General features: G+C 35.5%; 2 protein-coding genes across 2 annotated transcripts in view; one reads left to right on the forward strand and one right to left on the reverse strand.

Moving 5' to 3' along the window:
* The first annotated feature begins 2,284 nt into the window (after positions 1 to 2,284).
* On the forward strand, positions 2,285 to 9,785 carry LOC136816878 (leucine zipper transcription factor-like protein 1). The gene is made up of 12 exons (XM_067073207.1): positions 2,285 to 2,363; positions 2,616 to 2,740; positions 3,405 to 3,599; positions 3,861 to 3,927; positions 4,199 to 4,270; positions 6,787 to 6,852; positions 7,243 to 7,329; positions 7,718 to 7,780; positions 8,109 to 8,168; positions 8,413 to 8,457; positions 9,089 to 9,192; positions 9,581 to 9,785. Exons 1-12 carry the CDS (start codon positions 2,361 to 2,363, stop codon positions 9,603 to 9,605), a joined length of 912 nt encoding a protein of 303 aa, XP_066929308.1. The 5' UTR covers positions 2,285 to 2,360; the 3' UTR covers positions 9,606 to 9,785.
* A 1,972-nt stretch (positions 9,786 to 11,757) lies between these two features.
* Positions 11,758 to 18,593, reverse strand: part of LOC136816886 (MOB-like protein phocein) — a 121,319-nt gene continuing 114,483 nt past the window's right edge. The window contains exons 2-8 of the mRNA XM_067073217.1: positions 16,179 to 16,319; positions 15,925 to 16,011; positions 15,529 to 15,740; positions 14,310 to 15,111; positions 13,858 to 13,989; positions 13,058 to 13,241; positions 11,758 to 12,824 (exon numbers count right to left, since the gene is read on the reverse strand). Coding sequence (XP_066929318.1) covers positions 12,697 to 12,824; positions 13,058 to 13,241; positions 13,858 to 13,989; positions 14,310 to 15,111; positions 15,529 to 15,740; positions 15,925 to 16,011; positions 16,179 to 16,307 — 1,674 coding nt within the window. The 5' untranslated portion in view covers positions 16,308 to 16,319 and the 3' untranslated portion in view covers positions 11,758 to 12,696. The remainder of the gene's footprint in view (positions 12,825 to 13,057; positions 13,242 to 13,857; positions 13,990 to 14,309; positions 15,112 to 15,528; positions 15,741 to 15,924; positions 16,012 to 16,178; positions 16,320 to 18,593) is intronic.

Below are 18,593 nucleotides of genomic sequence, written 5' to 3' on the forward strand. Positions count from 1 at the left end.
ACCCCCATGTATAGTACACAAGTACTAAACAGCAAATTTTTTTTGAAAACACCCACCCACCCCATGATACATGCCGCTTTTTTGAACATGGACCCCCCCTGTGGTAACTGCTGTGTCGTAAAGGACAAAATAATAAGATGAAGTTATCATTAAAAAGATTTCTGCTGGAGTAATTGATTATTAAAAAGATTGTCGTGTTCTCCCAAACAACTATCGTTTACTTGAATCCCAAGCAAACAGAATAGCCACAAAACTTCATTTTACTAGACCTGATCAATCGAACTTGTCTTACCAATCAAACAATTGAACTAATCAAACTCCATCAAACGATTAAATACTTACTATGTTTGCTATCTCCTCTAAGCAAGAAACAGAAAAAAAAGACACTGACGTCATTTTTTTATAAGTGCTGTTACAATTTTTTTTATTGCGGGCGCATACAGGAACTCACCAAATGTTCCTAACTGCCTATTGCTTCAAAAGTTGTGTTTGATTAGGTTCGATTGATTTTTTTAATTTGAACTTTAATCGTTTGATGGAGTTCGATTAGTTCGATTGTTCGATTGGCTCAACAAGTTCAATTGATCAGGTCTGGTTTTTATTGAGATTAACATTTTTGAAAACTAAAAAAAACACCTAAATTTGAGCCATAGACAAAAAATTTGAACCAAGCCAAACCATGAAAATTAATTTGAAGAACAACTTCCCAATAAAAAGATCCACACTGAAGAAAAGACTTCCACCTAGATCTGCACACCGCCGGATAGCCTATTTTCTGGAAATTTTAACAGACCTTAACCACTGCACTGACCCATTTACATGTACAGAATTATTTTTTCTTTAGCATGTAATCAAGCCGTAACAAATTGAAGCGCTCTCAGGAATTTAAAACAACAAAATTTAAGTTTGGTTGATTAACTGGCTGCTGTACGTTAACAATCGGTCATTTTGTTTGATTTCAAGTTTTCAAGTTTTGATTAATTGTGTTGGAATCTTGAACTTGATTCAGGTAACTCTCATCCTCAGACCTGCCAACCTGTGAAAGGCCAAAACCTTGAGACTTTTATTTTTTTCCTCAGAAAACCTTGAAATTCAGGCAAAAACCGTGAGATTTTCGTTTTTGATTTTTTTCTGTTTTAGACAAAATAGCACTAGGTAAAATATTCTTGCTTGGTTCGGATTCCGCCATATTTGTTTACATTGAAAAAAAATTCCGATTCTTTTCTTTCATCAAAAGAAATATAAGGGGGATAAAATCGTAAGCGTGAGAGTCTTGAGAACACAACATCAAATTATCTCCCTCATAATTATAGCATTTCCGCTATTTATGGGGGTTTCCGAAGGCTTATTTATACACGGAAAGTGCCCGCGGGTAAAAACAAGTCTTCTGTAGTCAAAATGGTAGGCTAAGCAGTGAAAATTTTTGACAGACAGAAAACCTGGAAAAACCGTGAGGTTTTCGAGGGCACTCGTGAGACCTTGAGATTTGGTCGAAAACCGTGAGCCTCACGAGTAAACCGTGAGCATTGGCAGGTCTGCATCCTTGTTGTTGCACAAATACATCCTGTACCTAGATGACTGATGTTTTTTTCTGAAAGCTTGATTTCCTAGTGTGACTCCAACTGAATTGTGAGACAGGGGATATTTAAACGTTTCAATTTTCAATAAATAAAACCCTTATCTTTCTCGTCTTATGAATTTGCTTTGTTTTTGCTTACGTTTCGTGAGAAAAGTTGTTTGTTTAGAAAGCTTAGTACTGTTAGTTAGTCTAATGTTGACATCTCTCTTCTAATTTTGACATCTGTGTTAATGCACAGTCATAATGATAATTATGTATGGAATAAATACACGTTATATCATTAGAATAACTAAGAATATTCTGAGCAAGAAGACATATGTATCTTTTGGTATGAGCAAGGTATTTCCGAAATATAAGCCTCTAAAGTTTACGCATAATTAGACTCAAAACAAAAGAATCTCGTCACATCACGCTAATCATGCAGATTTTTTTTATCGACAACAAAAAAAATCCATTAACCAAAACAAACTCCCTTGAGGGCAAGAAGGACCTGGTACATGACGAGCCGAATTTCCATTGTTATCAAGAAGCTGTTGTTCTATCTCTTTACACTTCTCTGCCTCGACCTACTTCCAAAAATCTGAAATGAGCTCAAAGCGCTTTGTTGATCGATTCAATTATAGAGTTGCTTCTTCATTAGTTTTGGAATTTTTAGATACAAAAAAATGTACGACGCTGTTTTCCATGGAAACCCTTCAGTCTCCACTATATTATTTTCTCTACTTTTTAGCTTAGAAATTAACAATAATATAATAGCCTTATCATCAACAATATATTTAAAATGGTAAGTGTCCATACAATATTCAACATTGGCCAACTTCTTTTCTGTCAGGCAACATTTGTTTGCATCGTTTAGGGTTAATTTTCTTGAGTTGCAATTTGCTTTGGCTGGGTTAGGCTGCTGGCATCAGATTCGTGCTTCTTATACTACCTACGGTTTTGTAGAGGTCTGCGATTCAAACTGCTGCTAGGTCTTTGACAGGATGATCTACCTACAATCAATATCTAACATTTATTCTTCTCGCTACAATTCCAGAGTGGAATGGGCTTGAACGATCACCATGAGGAAGAAGTTAAGAAATTCTTGAAATTTGCTCGTTACAACCGCCAACAACAACTACGCTCTGTTGAAGGAAGCTTCCAAGATCTTAAAGACAGCCGGTATTTTTCTTACCTGTTCTCACAACATTATACAGTATTCCAATGGAAGATATCACACATAGTAATATTTGCAATTTTTAATCACATCACCAGCAGCTTTATCTAATTTGACTTTTAATACATTCAGAGCAACAACAAAATATTTCTAAGAATCTTGAAATACCCAGTGAGCCTCTAGGGGATTTATTGGGAAAGAATAATTTTCAAATATTAGTTTCTTTAGGGAATATTAAATTAAATAATTTTATCGTGAATTAAAAAATTTATTAAAAAAATGAATAATTTTATCTAATCAGTCATGATCATTTTTAATAAACTTCAAGAGGGCCAATGGCACCTTGGATTTCCTCATTTTTAAAACATTAAAAGTATCTTGATTAAAGCAAGTATATCTATTCATGAGTCTGTTTGCTTAATTTTGCAAAAACACTCCACAGCTCCATTAAAAACGCAGACAATTTATTCCAATTCTTATTCGACACTTTGCAGTCAAAAATTGTAAACTCTCTGGTCAAGTGAACCCATTGCAGTGTTGAATCGAACAATTAAGTTACGTCACACGCTATCTTTTGTTTTGATGATTGGTTGAATAACTGCAATCTTTTTTCAAGCTCAATTTGATTACTATGATAACGATTCAACGAATGTTGTATTTCTTTATTAGACTTCAAGAGGACACGTTCACAAGTGATGAAGTTCAAGAGATGATTGACGGCTTGATGGTGGTTGTCAAAGGAGCTGTAGAAACAGAACTGTTGAACGCTGCTCACACCAATGTCCTTCTGCTCTTCCAGTTATTCAGCCAAGCTGAAAGATGGCATCTCAAATTGCAAGCTGATATCTCCGAACTGGAAAACCAGTACGGATTTGTTGTTTTTAACATACTATTTTTACGATGGGGGGTTTTCAGAGATTTTCCACTGTTACAATATCAATAAAAAGGGCTATATTTTAAAGGTAAGTTTTGTATTTGAATAAAGAATTCACTTTAACAAAACTCTTTGATAAGGGGGAATTTGCAATTTTCTATGATCAACAGACTGTCTTCTCAGGCAATTTTCTCATGACCTGAAGTTCAGGAACTATTTACACCACCCTTTTTTATTTCACCTCATTTCAGGAAGCTTTTGAAGGATATTGCTGATTTTGAGGAGCAAGAAGCATCTGGTCGAAGAAACAAAAATCTTGTAAGCTGGGGAATTTTTGATGGATGATATTTTTGTCTGTCTTCTATTTTAAAGACAAAATCTTGAATCCATCTTTAGGAGAAAATGTATTGATAATTGAGAGAAAGTTACAAAAAGAGGCGAAAATCGTGAGAACCGTGAACGTGCCTAAATAACTTTGTATATAAGTGATCGACAACAAGTAATCCTCTAGTAATGAACCCGCAGATGTATTTTAACAAAGGTATTTCCTCACTTTCTTAAAAATAATAGCTATTTTTATGTTTTGTAGGATTTGTCAAATTTGGCGAAAAGCAAATTGGAGCCTTTGAATGAAGGTGGATCTGCCGCCTTATTGCAAATGGTAATTTTTTTCTGCTTTTGTTTGACTCAGCTTGACCTCCTTTAAAGATTTTCCATGCATATTTTTTTTTACAGTGAACCAATGAAAGTGTGGGATATTTGTTTATTACATTAGCCATTGTTTATGTATTACAATGAAAAGTGAAAACAGTGAATACTTTCATGTTGTCTTCTGACCAGCCACCAGAAAAACCAACGGATCCGGCGAGACTCGAACTCACAACCATGCCATTCGCGGGCATTTGCTCTACCATTGAGTTCGTAGCGGACCCGTAGCTCTATGGTTGAGCAAATGCCCAAGAATGATAAATAATTAATATCTGTGGTCGCATGCCCAAACCTTTCCGTTAGTGTAGTAGTTGGTGGATTCCAACACGTTAACAATGTGGAGATGGATTTCTCTCAATTCACCGTCTCTGTCCAGTCAGTAGACAAGAATTCACTTCCACATTTTTTAAGGAAGCTTCTTGGATTGATAGCCATTGAATATTTTTTAATGATTTCTTTATTGGTTAGGTTGCCAACTTGTTTTAAGCTAATATACCTTTGCTAAAGATTTTCCGTGACCCAATAACATGAGGTTCCTTGTTCAAGGTTTTCCTCGATTTTCAAAATTCTATCTATATTCATTTTTATCCCTTTCTAATAAAATTTCGGAGAAGGGTTCTATCGAGAATAGAAGATGAAGATATTAAAAAGAGGGGCAAGGGATTGGATCTAGCGATTCTCGTCAATAATTGATTGGTGGTTGCAAATAAAATGATTTTCTTTCTCTCATTCTTCTCCATGTTTGATATAAAAAGCACCACCCACCTAATGAGAGTGGATTTCTATGAAAAATATTTCTCCAAAAGTTCATCAAAATCTTTGGAAAGTTTATTCCTTCATTTTACTGTTGTTTTTCTTTTTCGTTACTTAGTTTTATTCGTGAAGACTTTTTGGGTGAAAAATTCTTCATCGAAATTCTCTTTAATGGTATTCCACGAAGACTTCTTTTCACAGAAAATCACCTTCTTAAACTTCTTAGTTTTTCAAGAAGCACGTTGTCAGTGATTGTTGCTATGTTTATAAGTCGTGTTGCCTTGACAACGCCATGCTGAGTCATCAAAATGTCTTCTTCTGTAACTGTGTTGACGATGAAAACACAAAACTGAATCATAGTAACCTACTATGAATTTTCAAACTATTTTTCAGTTCTGAAATGGAGAGTTTTATATGTTAGTTCTTACTGCTTTTTTACTGTGATTGGGTGTATCATAATTGATTTTTATATTGATTAGGTCTACCTAATTAGTATGACCTGGTCTACCTAATTAGTATGACCTAATTTGGTGTTTACTTAAAAAAAATGTTTCATAAAATATTTAGACGAATAAGATTTAAACATTTGAACTGAAAGCAATAAAGGAAATTGGGCACTGTGGAAAATGCGAAGTTGACATTTTGGCCTGTGTTTCTCTTTCTTCATTGTTTATGTTTGTTTTGGAATATGGTTGCAGGAAGGCTAGAATATGTTATGGAATTTTGTTCAGCATCTGAAAGACAGGTTTTGACAGATTTCATTCAAGTTCAAATGAAGGTACATGGATATACCCCCATATTGAGTGTTCTTTTTTCCTTTGAAAAGATGAACTAGCAATGGAATTGAAAAGACAATGCAACACCCCTTTTCCACAGACCCGGTAGGATTTTTCAGCCAATGGGGATAAAAATAACGGACTGAAACTCGATGGAGAGTGATATTCCCATATATTTTATGGCTGGCTATTTTAAAATTCCTTTGTTTTCAAGTCAGAAATTCAGCGGGAATGGGAAAAAAAGTAGATATTTTGTAGTGAGGATTGATTTATTTGATTATTTTACAGTGGACAAAAATTTTTCACCGCGACGATATTTTGGCCAATTTTTCCAGTGGGAAGGGGTCCTAGTGGGTCTGTTACAAGGCGGTGTAATGCAGAAATTTGCCTCGTAAAAATTCTTCCTTTCGAGGTTTTCATTGCAGACTAGAGAATGCTCTAAAGTAAAAAAATTTTAAAAATCCACTTTCAAAAAAAATGTAATTGCTGTCATTTCACCAATTCTGACTTTTCATCGAGGTCATCACTTTCAAATTGTTTCTTTTCTTTAGTGGGGCTAACCCAATGAGTTCGGTAAATAGGTGGAATGGGAAGAGGTGTTTTCTGTTATCTGTGGTTACATCGATTTTGAAAACGAAGATTTCGATAGAAATTCCCCACCTTTTTCAAGTAAGAAAAAATGAAGCCGCTTTTGGGATGACGGATTGATTATAGCGCTTTCTTTGTTGTTTTTTTCACTTTGCACATTTTTTATGGCAATATATTTTACTTTCAACCCGGCTTTTGTGTAAAAACTACACGGGACACGCGTTTTTAGATGGGAAATATAAGAGGCTTCATCATCCAATAGTCTCATCTCTAGCTCTTTTGGGGCTTAAAACTCAATGGGTGATTATCATCGGCTATCATATTGATTTCGATATTCTTTTTATTATTTCAGGAAATCAGTCGTCTAAAGGAAGAAAACGACACTTTGAAGAGGAAAATCACTACTTTGGAAAAATCGGTACTTTTTACTTTAAACGAACTAATTTTCTAAAAAAAATCCAAAAAATCGCATTTCGTGGGAAACTTTTTCGTGGTTTTGCCTCATTTCGGACACATTTCTTTCATTTTCTAAGGGATTTTTTTAATTTTTGGTTAAAAATATTCGGGCTCTAACATTCGTGGTTACGCCAGAAAAATCGCGAAAAAAAGCAAAAATTAGTTCCCTTAAGGTATGGATAGTTTGCTATCTCAATAGCATCAACCCATTCTCCCGTTTAGAATTGTATTATTTCCGAAGGAAACCTATTTCCATTGAAACATTTTTTCAGTACAAGATAGTAAAGTTGTTTATTAAGGCGAACCATGAAATGAATACGCAACGAATTACGTTTTCAACATTCTTTTTCAGACAAACTCGTCTCTGTCAACTCAATCAAGGTTACGAGCGGATCTAGAAGAAGCTCAAAATAATCTATCCTCCTCCTCGCCCAGAAAGGTTTTTCTTGGCTTTCACTCTCATTAGTAAAAAAATACACAACCTTTATTTTATGTTGAAAATTCAATTTTACCAGGTTGAATTGGGAGGGCTCTTTATTCATATCAAAGCTTCTTAACGTGTGATTTCAACTTAGCTTAGGGTTAGCTTAGATTAGATTTTAACTTAGTTATTTTATTGTTACCTCTAAGGATTTGTTCTAATTTTGAACGTAAACTCGAATATTTAGTTAAAATGCACTTCTCAAGTTTCTTTCCGTTTTCAAAGAACGCCTGTTGATTTCTTACACGTGTAGTTTTTTCAGATGAAATTAATTGTTGGTTTGTTGGGTGAAAAGCTCAAACCAATCAAAATCATATAAAAGAAAATGTTTGTTTTCGTTTTTCAGGATGGCAGCGAGAGAGAAATGCTTTCTGACAAAATATCTTCACTGAGCGACACTTTGAGAGAGGTAAAATTGGTTTATTGCTCAAGAATCAGTAATATAAATTTAGTCTCGGGTACCTAATAGCCGGGGGGGGGGGTTGGGTGGAAAAAGTCTCAAAAATTAATAAACGGGGGGAGGGGGCTGAAATAAGAATGTCCTGGGTAGAAAATTTAGTACATAGTGTATTCCTGTTCTTACAATATGATCTTTCGAATGTTTTAACATATAAACCTCTTCGAAATTTTATGATATTAGATTTCGAAAAAGAGAAAATAAGGTTAGGTGTGAGGTAGGAATCGAAGGAGCCAGAAGCGAAGGGTCATTCTTTCTAACTTCGCAATCCTTATTCCAGGCTGAGTTGAATTACAACAAGAAGTTTTCATCGGTTAATGAAGAACTGGTTGAAGCCAAGGTATTCATTATTTCATGTTATTAAATGGCGTCCCATGTTTTCAAGCAGTGTCTGTCCTTCTACTTGACTTGTAATATGCCGGTTGTCGGAAAGCACCACGGCTCTCAGAATGTCGTTTATATAAATAGAAGAATATCTCCTCGAGTTTTTGAAAAAATATTTGTATCACTGATGATACTGACCTTGCGACTTTTTTACTGAAGAGGAGGCCTCATTGAAACTTCAATCAATTTTTCTTTTTCAGCATTACATTTTGAACCTGCAGCACGAATTAGAGACTTTACATGGGGTAAGGAATGATTGTAAATTTCAAATGATTTTATTTAGCCTTGGTTTGAACTCACTCGTTGTATCTATAGACCTAGACGTAACGAACATCACTTGCCTCGTTTTGAAATTTCCATGGGGATTAACTCCCAGCGGATTTTATTAAAACTACTTCCTATTCATAAAAAAATAATTTAATGTCTTAAGAGACATAATCACCATGGTTATTGTTTGAATACGAGGCGAGTGATATTCATGACGTATTTTATGAAAAGGACTATTGTGTAGACCCTGCCCCACTTGAAAATTAGGTAAAACTTTCGTCCCGGTGGCAAATGTGCCCCACAAGTTTAGTCCTACTGGGAAATTTACTTTTTTTATCCCCAAACTGAAATTCAACGGAAAAAAATTACACTCCAAAACCTTCAACATTGGACTTTTTGAACTGGGAACAATAAAATTTATATCTTCATCTGGATTTCAATAAAATAATTTCACCCCCAATGTGGGGGAAAAGTTCCACCGGGGTGTGAGACAGGGGTGTATCATGCTTCTTCACGATTCTTAGTTTGGTGTAAAGGGATGTCATAACGCTATTTGACTCACTTTTATACCTTAGGAATTTTGTAGCAACATTAAATTCAATACTTTAGGAATTCGACAAGAAGTTTTCTGAGACCACTCAATTCAAGAATTTGAAGAAAATGTTAGAAGGGAAGAACACGCAGCTGAAGGAGCTTCGCGTTCGTGTTAAAAAGTAAGCGTTATAAGATACATATGTATAATTGAGCAAATCCCCGAAAATTAGGATAACTCATTTTTCGAAAAGAAATGTTTATTATTGTTGTGGAGATAAATAAGGTTTTTGATACTCAAGGGTCTTGATTGAGATTGTAGAGCATACAACATTACTTCGATCAAACGCCCCGGGCGTTTATAATTTGTTTTTTTTTAGTTTTTAAATTTTTCCTTCAAGAAGAGGCTTTTATTCGAGGGGTGTTTAAAAGAAGAGGGCGTTTATTCGAAGTAATACGGTAAATGAAGATGACTCGATAAAGGATATTTCACTAAATCTTTTATCAGACCTGGCAGCTTTGAATTTTTCTCTTCTGATTCTTGTCTTCATTTCACTTTGTTTTCTCTAGATATGAACCTGATTGCGAACTGTAGAAAGAAAAGGCTGACTTCTCAACCTGGTTGACGTCATACACTCAAAGCGATCAGATGCACATCAAAAGAGATTAATATAGCAGATTGAAAATATTAAATAAAAATTTTAAGGCACATTAGGCTTTTTTATACTTTGCTGTAAAATTCATACAGTTTTTAAATTCATTTTTTAATTATTTATGTATTTCAATTCTCGAAAATCTCGCTCGAGAAAGATAGTAGTAGGAAGGCTTGAAAAAAATGTGGCTTTAAAGGCTTGGGGACACGAGAAGTTTTTTTCGCATTGGTGCAATGCAACATGCTCCATCCCACCAACCTAAAACGCCTTCTCGTGTCTCCACTCCATTCTTCTAAAATCAGCGTATCTTTTGGGTATTTCCCTCACTTTTGTCTCATGAAACGAAAAAAGAAACCACGGGACACGCACTTTTTTTCTTGCGTTGGTGGGATGAAGCATGTTGCATTGCACCAACGCGAAAAAAACTTCTCGTGTACCCAAGTCTTAATGCTTATATGCCTTTCGAATTTTTGATGCAAAGCACTACGTTTCCAGCCACAATACTTTCCCTTGCTATTTTCACGCGATTGATCAAAAGTGATTTGCTTCCAATTTTGATTTATGTGGAATTTTTTGTTGTTCTTAAAAATATGATGTATGTAATGAAAATATTGAAACCTTCCTTCGGTCTTACGGGAAGTTTTGCTTCAGGTGATTACATAAGGTAATGTAAATAGATTTTAATTGAAGATAAAATTGTAGAAAAATAAAATACCCAGAAGAAAGGAAAAATCGTTTTCTTAATTCTTGTAGAGAGGACTCCTTTTCTAACCCAAGAAAAGTTTCTCTAATTATTTTTCGACATTTTTCTAAGAATGCAACCTCGAAATGCCGTGAATTCTTGAACAGCATTTAAAAATCTCCATTATATATATTTAATGACCTAATAACTCGGTTTCTTTTTTAAAGACCCATTTTATTACCTTGGGAATTGATGACACGTTTTTAATATTAGAACACCTAAAATTTGGCTGAGCCTGGATGTGTTTATTTTTTTAGCAACTTTCAGCCTAAAATGTTCTTAAATGCGTTCTTAATTTTTCAGACTACTCTAAATCGACTATATCATGCAAAATAAAGAGCACTTAAAAATTGGTAAATTTTGGACAGTATTTGACTCTCGATTTTAGAAAATCCATCCCTAAGTTCGGTTAAAACTGCTTGAAAAGAGGGAAAAAATTACAGTTTCGATTATTTGACTTTCGATTTTCAAGGGATACTAAATACTTCTTCAAACTCGAGATTGATTCGGACTTGAGGGTATTTTATTGCATCATGTTATTTGTGTTCATGACACTACTTTCCAACTTAGGGGATGGATTTTCTAGCACGAATCCGTTAGTGGATGCCAGCAGTCCAGACGAGGGCTCGGAATAAGTTCGAATGACAAAGGGATTCGAATAAGCGAGAATTTACTGTGTATTCTCGTACTATAATAAATTTGACGAATTCACTTCATATATGGAATTAGTTACACTTTTTTTCTTTCGCAACTCTTATACAAACCAGAATTCTCGGATGAGTTTTAGAAGAACAAGGGTTGGAAAATGCCGACACCGAAACCTCGATATTATGCATACTATCGACAACGCCTTATGCATGTAATACGTAACCCGTAATGCATACAATACATACGAGTAATAACGCAATACATAAAAGTTTCATCTCCGCGAAAGAACACTTTCAGGCTGAAAAGGGGAAAAAATTAATTACAAGATTTGGCAAATTTGTGTAAGAGCATTGAATGATGATGACGATTCAATTTGTCTTTAAATTCATATATATTCAGATATAGTTTAGCAACTTCTCACTTTTTTACTCTTTTGTCTGTTCTCGAATTGACGGAATCCACTAACCTTGTTCAATTATCTCGCAACGAGAAAGTTACTGCCATTTACGCAAACCTCTGTCCCCCTTTAATTTATATTCAGGAAACAAAGGAGATAAATTAGTTGATTGTGGATTGGAGCCTCCGTTACTGATGGGTGCTCATTTTTCAAAGTTTTGATCAATACTTTGTCTCTAAAACATTCTCCTGCCCTGCTTTTGCAGATCTCATGTGTTGGAAAAGATAACATTTGAAAACAGATCTGGTTGAGATTAATTTAGAACACTTTGCTCATTTTCTTTTGTGTGTCATCATAAGTGGGAGAAAAAAACACGATTCTTAAGTTAGTCTTATAAAAAAACCATAAACTTCTATTAAAAAAATTAGAATGATTGTTGAAATCTCAAACTCAGGTCAAATTTTCATATGAGAAAACCTCGAAGTATCAGGTTGCGCATGTTACAAGGAAATTCTTTATCCGGCAAAATTACAAAAAGTTTGTCCCTACATACTCTCAAATAATCGGGAAAATTTTGCAATTATACTGAAAGCGACCATGTGTTCTCATTATCTGGAAAACAGTAAGCTAAGAATAAGATTAAACCGAACCCAAAATGTTCAAACTGAAAAAAAAAAACAACATATAATCATAAATTAATATACGAGATGAAAAAGAAAAACAATAAAATTTGATTTTTAAAAACTCCACATTGTAACAGTCTTGTCGTCCAATAATACCATTACGTCATAAGGTTACACCATTTATTTCTAACACCAAAATAAACATTCGATTGTTCCAGGGATTCGAGGTTTGGCATCATTTTGTCTGAGATAAAACATTCCACATTACAGTAATCAAAAATTCCACTTTAATGCCCATCAACCAAAAGGCATATTGGATATAGTTTCCATATACGACTAAATAATATCAATTTTTAAACATTCGAGAACTTTTGTTGAAAGCACCGTAAGCTTGATTTCCCAGGAAAAATTAACGTTGTGAAAATGAACTCATTTAACCAGTCATAATAATATCATGTTTTTTAAACTACAATTTTCGATACGACAAAAGGGTTATCCATGTGAGCGGTTTCTTTCACTTCAAACGGCTGCGATTCTTTATACATCAAAACACTGGGGTGTAGGTTTCACTTTGCAGGTGTGGTCCGTACCATGCTGTGTCTTCCTGCCATGTATTGATTCAATCAGCCACCGCTTGGTGAAGAAGTCGTACAATTAGCGTACAACATTTGCATGGCGCACCAAACGACTGTGCGAGCGGACCGCGTGAACTTGTTCACCTCTTTCATTGTCTTGATAAGATTTGAAACATCTAAAAGGGGAAAACAATGACGAATAAGAAATAATTTAAAAAAGTTTTAAAGAAAGCCAAGTAAATGCAAGTTTTAGAATTCCGTTGGACGTGAACATGAATTGCGAAAAACTTTTGCTTGTACAGAAAGGCTTTAACTTTAACACTAAATGTAAACCATTGTTTGTTTATAACAAGTTTTTCTCCTGTAGAGCAATTGTATAAATGTTACGTAAATTCTTTTTGCAACTCACCAGCTTGTGAATGTGATTTGGAACCATACTGCACACCCGGGGTGTCCATCATATTTGATACCTCATTCTTCCGCGCATTCCTCAAATCTTTGATTGCAGCCAACCAAGAATCAAGGGTAACGCCCACGTTAGGGTGCATGGGCGTGAAACCAAGGCGTTCAATACGCCCAATCAATGATTCAATCTGAAAACAAACGAAAAGAATAACGTAATTTTATTATCAAAATCGAATATTACTGTATTCCACGATCTGGTCTTTTAGGGCATAAACTTTACAGAAGTTCAGATGACCTATAACGTCACTTAGGACAATTGGCGACGGGAAATCTCTGCTACGATGGTCCATTAACGTGGGCATTTCGATCAGCAGACAAGCAGGATACTCTCATTTAGACTAGAGACGCTTCTGAAGAACCTTGCCTTCTTGTTGGTTGATGGTAATGAGCTCAGTGAGGATATTGCCATCTTGAAATTTCTCTCTTTTGGATTTCAAGATTTACATGAAAACAGCAAAGAGATGAAATGTATCATAAGCACCTCCCAAAATTAGTCACCTGGTCATGCTTTTCTGTCTGTTTTTTTTTTTAAATACGTGCTCAATCAAAGACAAGAATAGAATCTGCCAATTAAGACCAAGGCCAATTATCAACACTATCCAGTCTAATCAAAAAAGCCATAATTTGCCCCGAACTAGCTCCCATTAAACCAAGGCTACCAGCAGTCTTACATCGTTCAAATGATAAAGATTTGAAAAAGTTTTGAGACTGAAGAAAACATTTTCTTGAAGAAAAGATTGTTACCTTTTGATGTTCTCTCATTTGATCAGCAATCAGTTTGTCCACCCGTGTTGAATTGGGTGGGTATTTTGATGAAGACGTGTCGCCCATCGAAGATTTACGCAATCGAAAATCACGTGATAAAGTCACATCAGCCTAAGGTTAAAGAAAAATAATCATACAATTAAATCAAACCGTAGAATAAGCCAGATTAGTAAGTTTTAATGTATTTGCACTTTTGAAAATGGCGGAGTGAAAGAAGCGATTTGGAAAAACCCGCAGTTCTGACCGGCAGAATGGAGGACGGTAAAGATGTGATTTACCGTCGTCCGCAGTCAATCAGGATCTAGACATGACCCAAGCAAAACCGTTCCCGTCGCAGAAAACACACATACGTAAGCTCGCTATTTAAAAGTTTATATCTCTCTATCCGTTGTATTTTGAATGGAAATTAATAAACGTTAAAGATTGCTCACCTTCTTGTAATCCCTTTCCAAATGTCGAAGTTGGTCTCGACATTCGTCTAACCCAATACTCAATTCCTCCAAGAAAGACATTTTGGTTTCATAGGAGACTTCATGGTGGTGGTGATGGTTCCCATGATAATGCGAGTTATGATGATGGTATCTATTGTTATGATGGTTGTTATGGTAACGTGGCCTGTATCTCATTTCTTCATTCGAATGGTGGTGAGATGGCGGATACCTATTATGTTGGGGTGGTCCTTGAGGACCGTAGTACCCTGGTCCATAGATTACAGGCCTAGTCATCATCCCCTCACGCCCTGGATGCACAGGATACATTTCTGGCGGCGGAACCCTGTGCGCCCCGGACGGACCCATTCCTCTGTAAACATAAGGTTGATGGATGATAGGAGGTGGTGGGTAATACATTTGTGAGGGGGAGGTAGGTTCCGGGTTAGCCACTCCTTCAGTGTCCTCATAAACATTGGTTGAATAAGCTTGTGGTGGGAGTTGTTGAGGGACCTGTTGATCACCAGATTCCATTTCAGTTGCTGAAGATTGATCGAAGGAATTATCAGGACTGGTGCTTTGAGAATTCTGTTGTTGCTGTTGGTTACCAACATAAGGGTTGATCTCTTCTGTTGGTGAAACACTACTCAATCCATTTGGAGAAGGGTCTGGTGACCAGATTTCATGGATTGATTTGTTGTTGATGCTTTTATTTTCAGCGTTGGCTTTGACCATTTCCAAAGGAAGATTAAGAGGTTCAGTGGTCGTTTGCCATCCTTGAACATGCTCCATACTTTGATCATAACTACCAAGGGAGAAAATAGATTTGAATTATTTTATTCATTACCCAAATTTGTGCTATTTCAGGCCTTTTAAAAACTATTTCCACCATCCACCAAATTAAATTCACCCCAAAGTTTCTTCCTTTGACGTGGGATAAATTTGTTGACCAGAATTGCTGCTCATCAAATTTGATATGCATATCATGATTTGCACCACTGGAGAGTCTTCTAAGAACTTTTCTACCCAATACGTCACTTAAACCTGCTTAAACAATAGAAAAAGTGACGTATTGGGTGGAACAAAAACAGAAAAGTTGCATAATTTCACTAGTCATTACTACAATGGTGCATATCATGAATTACCAGAACTGAGTTCGTTGATTCTAAACTGTTGACTAAAATCTATTTCTTATCAATCAGGAGGATAAATGGACACTCACATATTCATTCTTGGAGAGTTAGGGAAACCAGCATTAATATCACGGTCTTTTTCTTCTGGTAGTTCTTCGTCCAGTAGGTTGGAGACCAAATGAAAAGCAATGTGTTGTTTCTTCAAGAGATTTGCACCAGAAGGTGGAGGAGCAATAACAAGGTTTTCTGGGTGTTCACCGTTCGGGTTGATCCAAAAACGAGGTACAACGTTATTGATGTTCTAGAAATATTTAAATATTAAAACAAAATTACGATTTTAATATGAAACTTTTCATATCAAAATACATAGGATTATATTCTTAAATTCTTACTATAGACTAAGTTAGTGTGGTTCTACAAGATTAAGTATTTGTTTAATGCCACAAAGCGCATTATCGAAAATTCAAAAAAGCCTTAGAACATACCTTATCCTTCACAAATTGGAAATTTGCAGCAGCGATTGCAATTGGGTTTGGAATAAATGGTTTAGCGTCAGGATTCGGTCGAAAGTGCTGCAAGAAAAAGGAAGAATGGCTATTTCTTTGATGAATGAAAATTTTTGGTAAAAATGGATTCTTAGAAAACTATACCATTTCAATTTCAAATATTAATAGGCACTCGTAATAAAAAGCTTTCCTAGCTTTATAGAAAAAGTAACAAGGCAGAGTCAAATAGCTACCTTTTCATCCCCAATCAACGCATGGGGTAGGTGATGATGGTGAAGGTGGTGGTGATGATGATTTAAAGTGTTTTGATGATTCACAGCATGTCCATGAGTACCCACATCATGGATGCTCGATAAGGCCATTATTTAATTCATCTAAAATAATTAATTGCATCATAAAATTTAGGTTTCTTTCTGTGCCATTTTCCTCCTCCACATTCAACTTGATTTTCAACTTGCATAAAATCAAACTAATATAGACTATACAACAAACAAAAAAGTTATCGCTCAAAACTTATTAATGACCTGGAGAAGTTTTCCTTACCAAAAATGAATGAGGCAGTTAATTTAAACAAACTAAATCAATAAAATTTTCTTTCTATCTATTTATACAATAATAATTGTTTTGAAGGTCAATACAGGAAAATTTTGACTGCAACCAGGGTACAGACCAAGCTTGAGAGATCAATATTTACATCACAACCAAATTAAAAACTTCCATTTAAACTATCTCTTGCTCAGTAATCAAACAATGGAGTAGGTTCAAAATTCTAACATCGTCTGGATCCAATTTTTTAACTTAGCTTTTTAATTTTTTTAACATTTTACCAATTTTAGCACAATAATATTTTATGCTCTACTTATAGTAACAGTTTTTGAATATTGATTTATTATTGACAAGTGTATGAGGGCCTAAAGGCCTAATAAATTTGTTATAGTGACTCCTTATATATTGCAAATAGATACGTTCTATCAAACTACCATGATTTCTTATTTCGTACTTCTCCTTAATCATTCCACGCCTTTTGGGTTAACTTTTCAACCCAGCTGGTCATTTACTTTCAACTCAGAGTTGGCCAATTTAGTGTGAGAGAAAAAGTTCAGATGAGAACTGGTTTGCTTGTCTATACTATAGAAGCTGTTCTAGGCAATATTCAACTCACAGTCTTCAAAACAACAGAGTTTTCTGTTCAATTTAAAACAGCTTTTGCCATTTTTAGCTCTTTTCTAATTTTGGAGTATCCTCCAAAAGTATCATGGATTTTTATGCTTTGCAATTTTTGCCTGAAAAAAGCAAAACCTGTATGGAAAAATAAATACTTAACCAAAATCAATAGACCTTTTGTAGGACTGCAAAATAAAAGGCACTGTGGTATAGTGGTCATTGACCTTGGTTGCTGCACAGGTGACTGAGGTTCGATTCCCACTTGCAGTGGTTAAGCCTCCTACGACTCAACCAAATAGAAATAGAAAATGCCTAATCTCATAAACAATTCTAAATAAAAATAAATAAATTAAGGTTATGAGGCCCAAGAACCTCCTGCAACTTATTTCAAACCAAATAGAAAATAAAAAATTGCTTGGGGGGGGGGGGTGGCAATATTTTATGGAAAAAGCTCTTGTCTATTGCTCATTCCAACATTTTAAATTTTCCGGGGGTTTTGTTGTTTGGAATTGCTTAGGTCAGGGTTGCTAGTAAGGGCTTGTTACTGTGCCGGGTGCATACTCGACGCCTTGGGCCCCGCAGGGTTGCTAGTAATGGCTCGAATTTCAGTCAGGTTAAAAAAGGGGCAATTTTACCCATATTATAATAAACGTAGTCGTCTAAGGAAACGGCTATTCTTTTTTAGAATCATCCTTACAATCTAGTTTTTATATTTATAAAAACTAGATTGCTGACGTGTGGAAAGGAATGTCGGCGTGACTGATCCTTTTGTTTTGATAATAACATCAAAGCGGGAACTAATTTTCTTCTCGTTTCTTTCTTTCCTTTTTCTTTCTCATAAGTTCACGCTTTCCCTCGCACTCTCCAAAGTGTGGTAGCGCATTTTGGCGGGAAGCTAGTGTGACTAACTGCCAGGTCATTCATTTGAGGGTTATGCATGTTAGCCTCCACTGATGCAAGTTACCAAGTTAAATCAAAACAGAAATGGTAGAGTAGAGCTACAAGCGATTGTTTGAGTTAAAAAGAGCTATGCAACTGTTTTTTGCAACCGTGATATGTAACAAAGTTCATTATGCAGCTAGTGCGCTTGAAAATTCTTGCCGCGCGAACAAACCTATGTTCAGGGCGCATTTTTCTGATGATTCTAGTGCTAACCGACTGCCTACGTTCAGACAGTCAGGCACATCCTGGCAAATGAACGGGGTATTTTTCACTTGCAACCATTGGCAAATGAACGGGGTCGAAAACGAAAGTGACGTAATAGCGCCGAATACCCAGTTTAATTGAACCGGGTTGGAAATATTTTGCTTTATTTCAAAGAACGGTCGTGGCTTCTTCGTAAAGACGAAAGACAGATCTGGACTTATTTCGTATTTTCCAGTCTCTTGTTCGTAGTTTTTCTGACTTTCTGGTTCTGTGTGAGTTATTTACTATGTTTTCTAACTTACTGAATGACTTACCGACAGATCGTCACCGGTGGGATT

This window comes from Clytia hemisphaerica, unplaced genomic scaffold (genome assembly GCF_902728285.1).
Source record: "Clytia hemisphaerica strain Z4C2 unplaced genomic scaffold, Clytia hemisphaerica genome assembly, whole genome shotgun sequence".
In the NCBI taxonomy this organism is placed as follows: Eukaryota; Metazoa; Cnidaria; class Hydrozoa; order Leptothecata; family Clytiidae; genus Clytia; species Clytia hemisphaerica.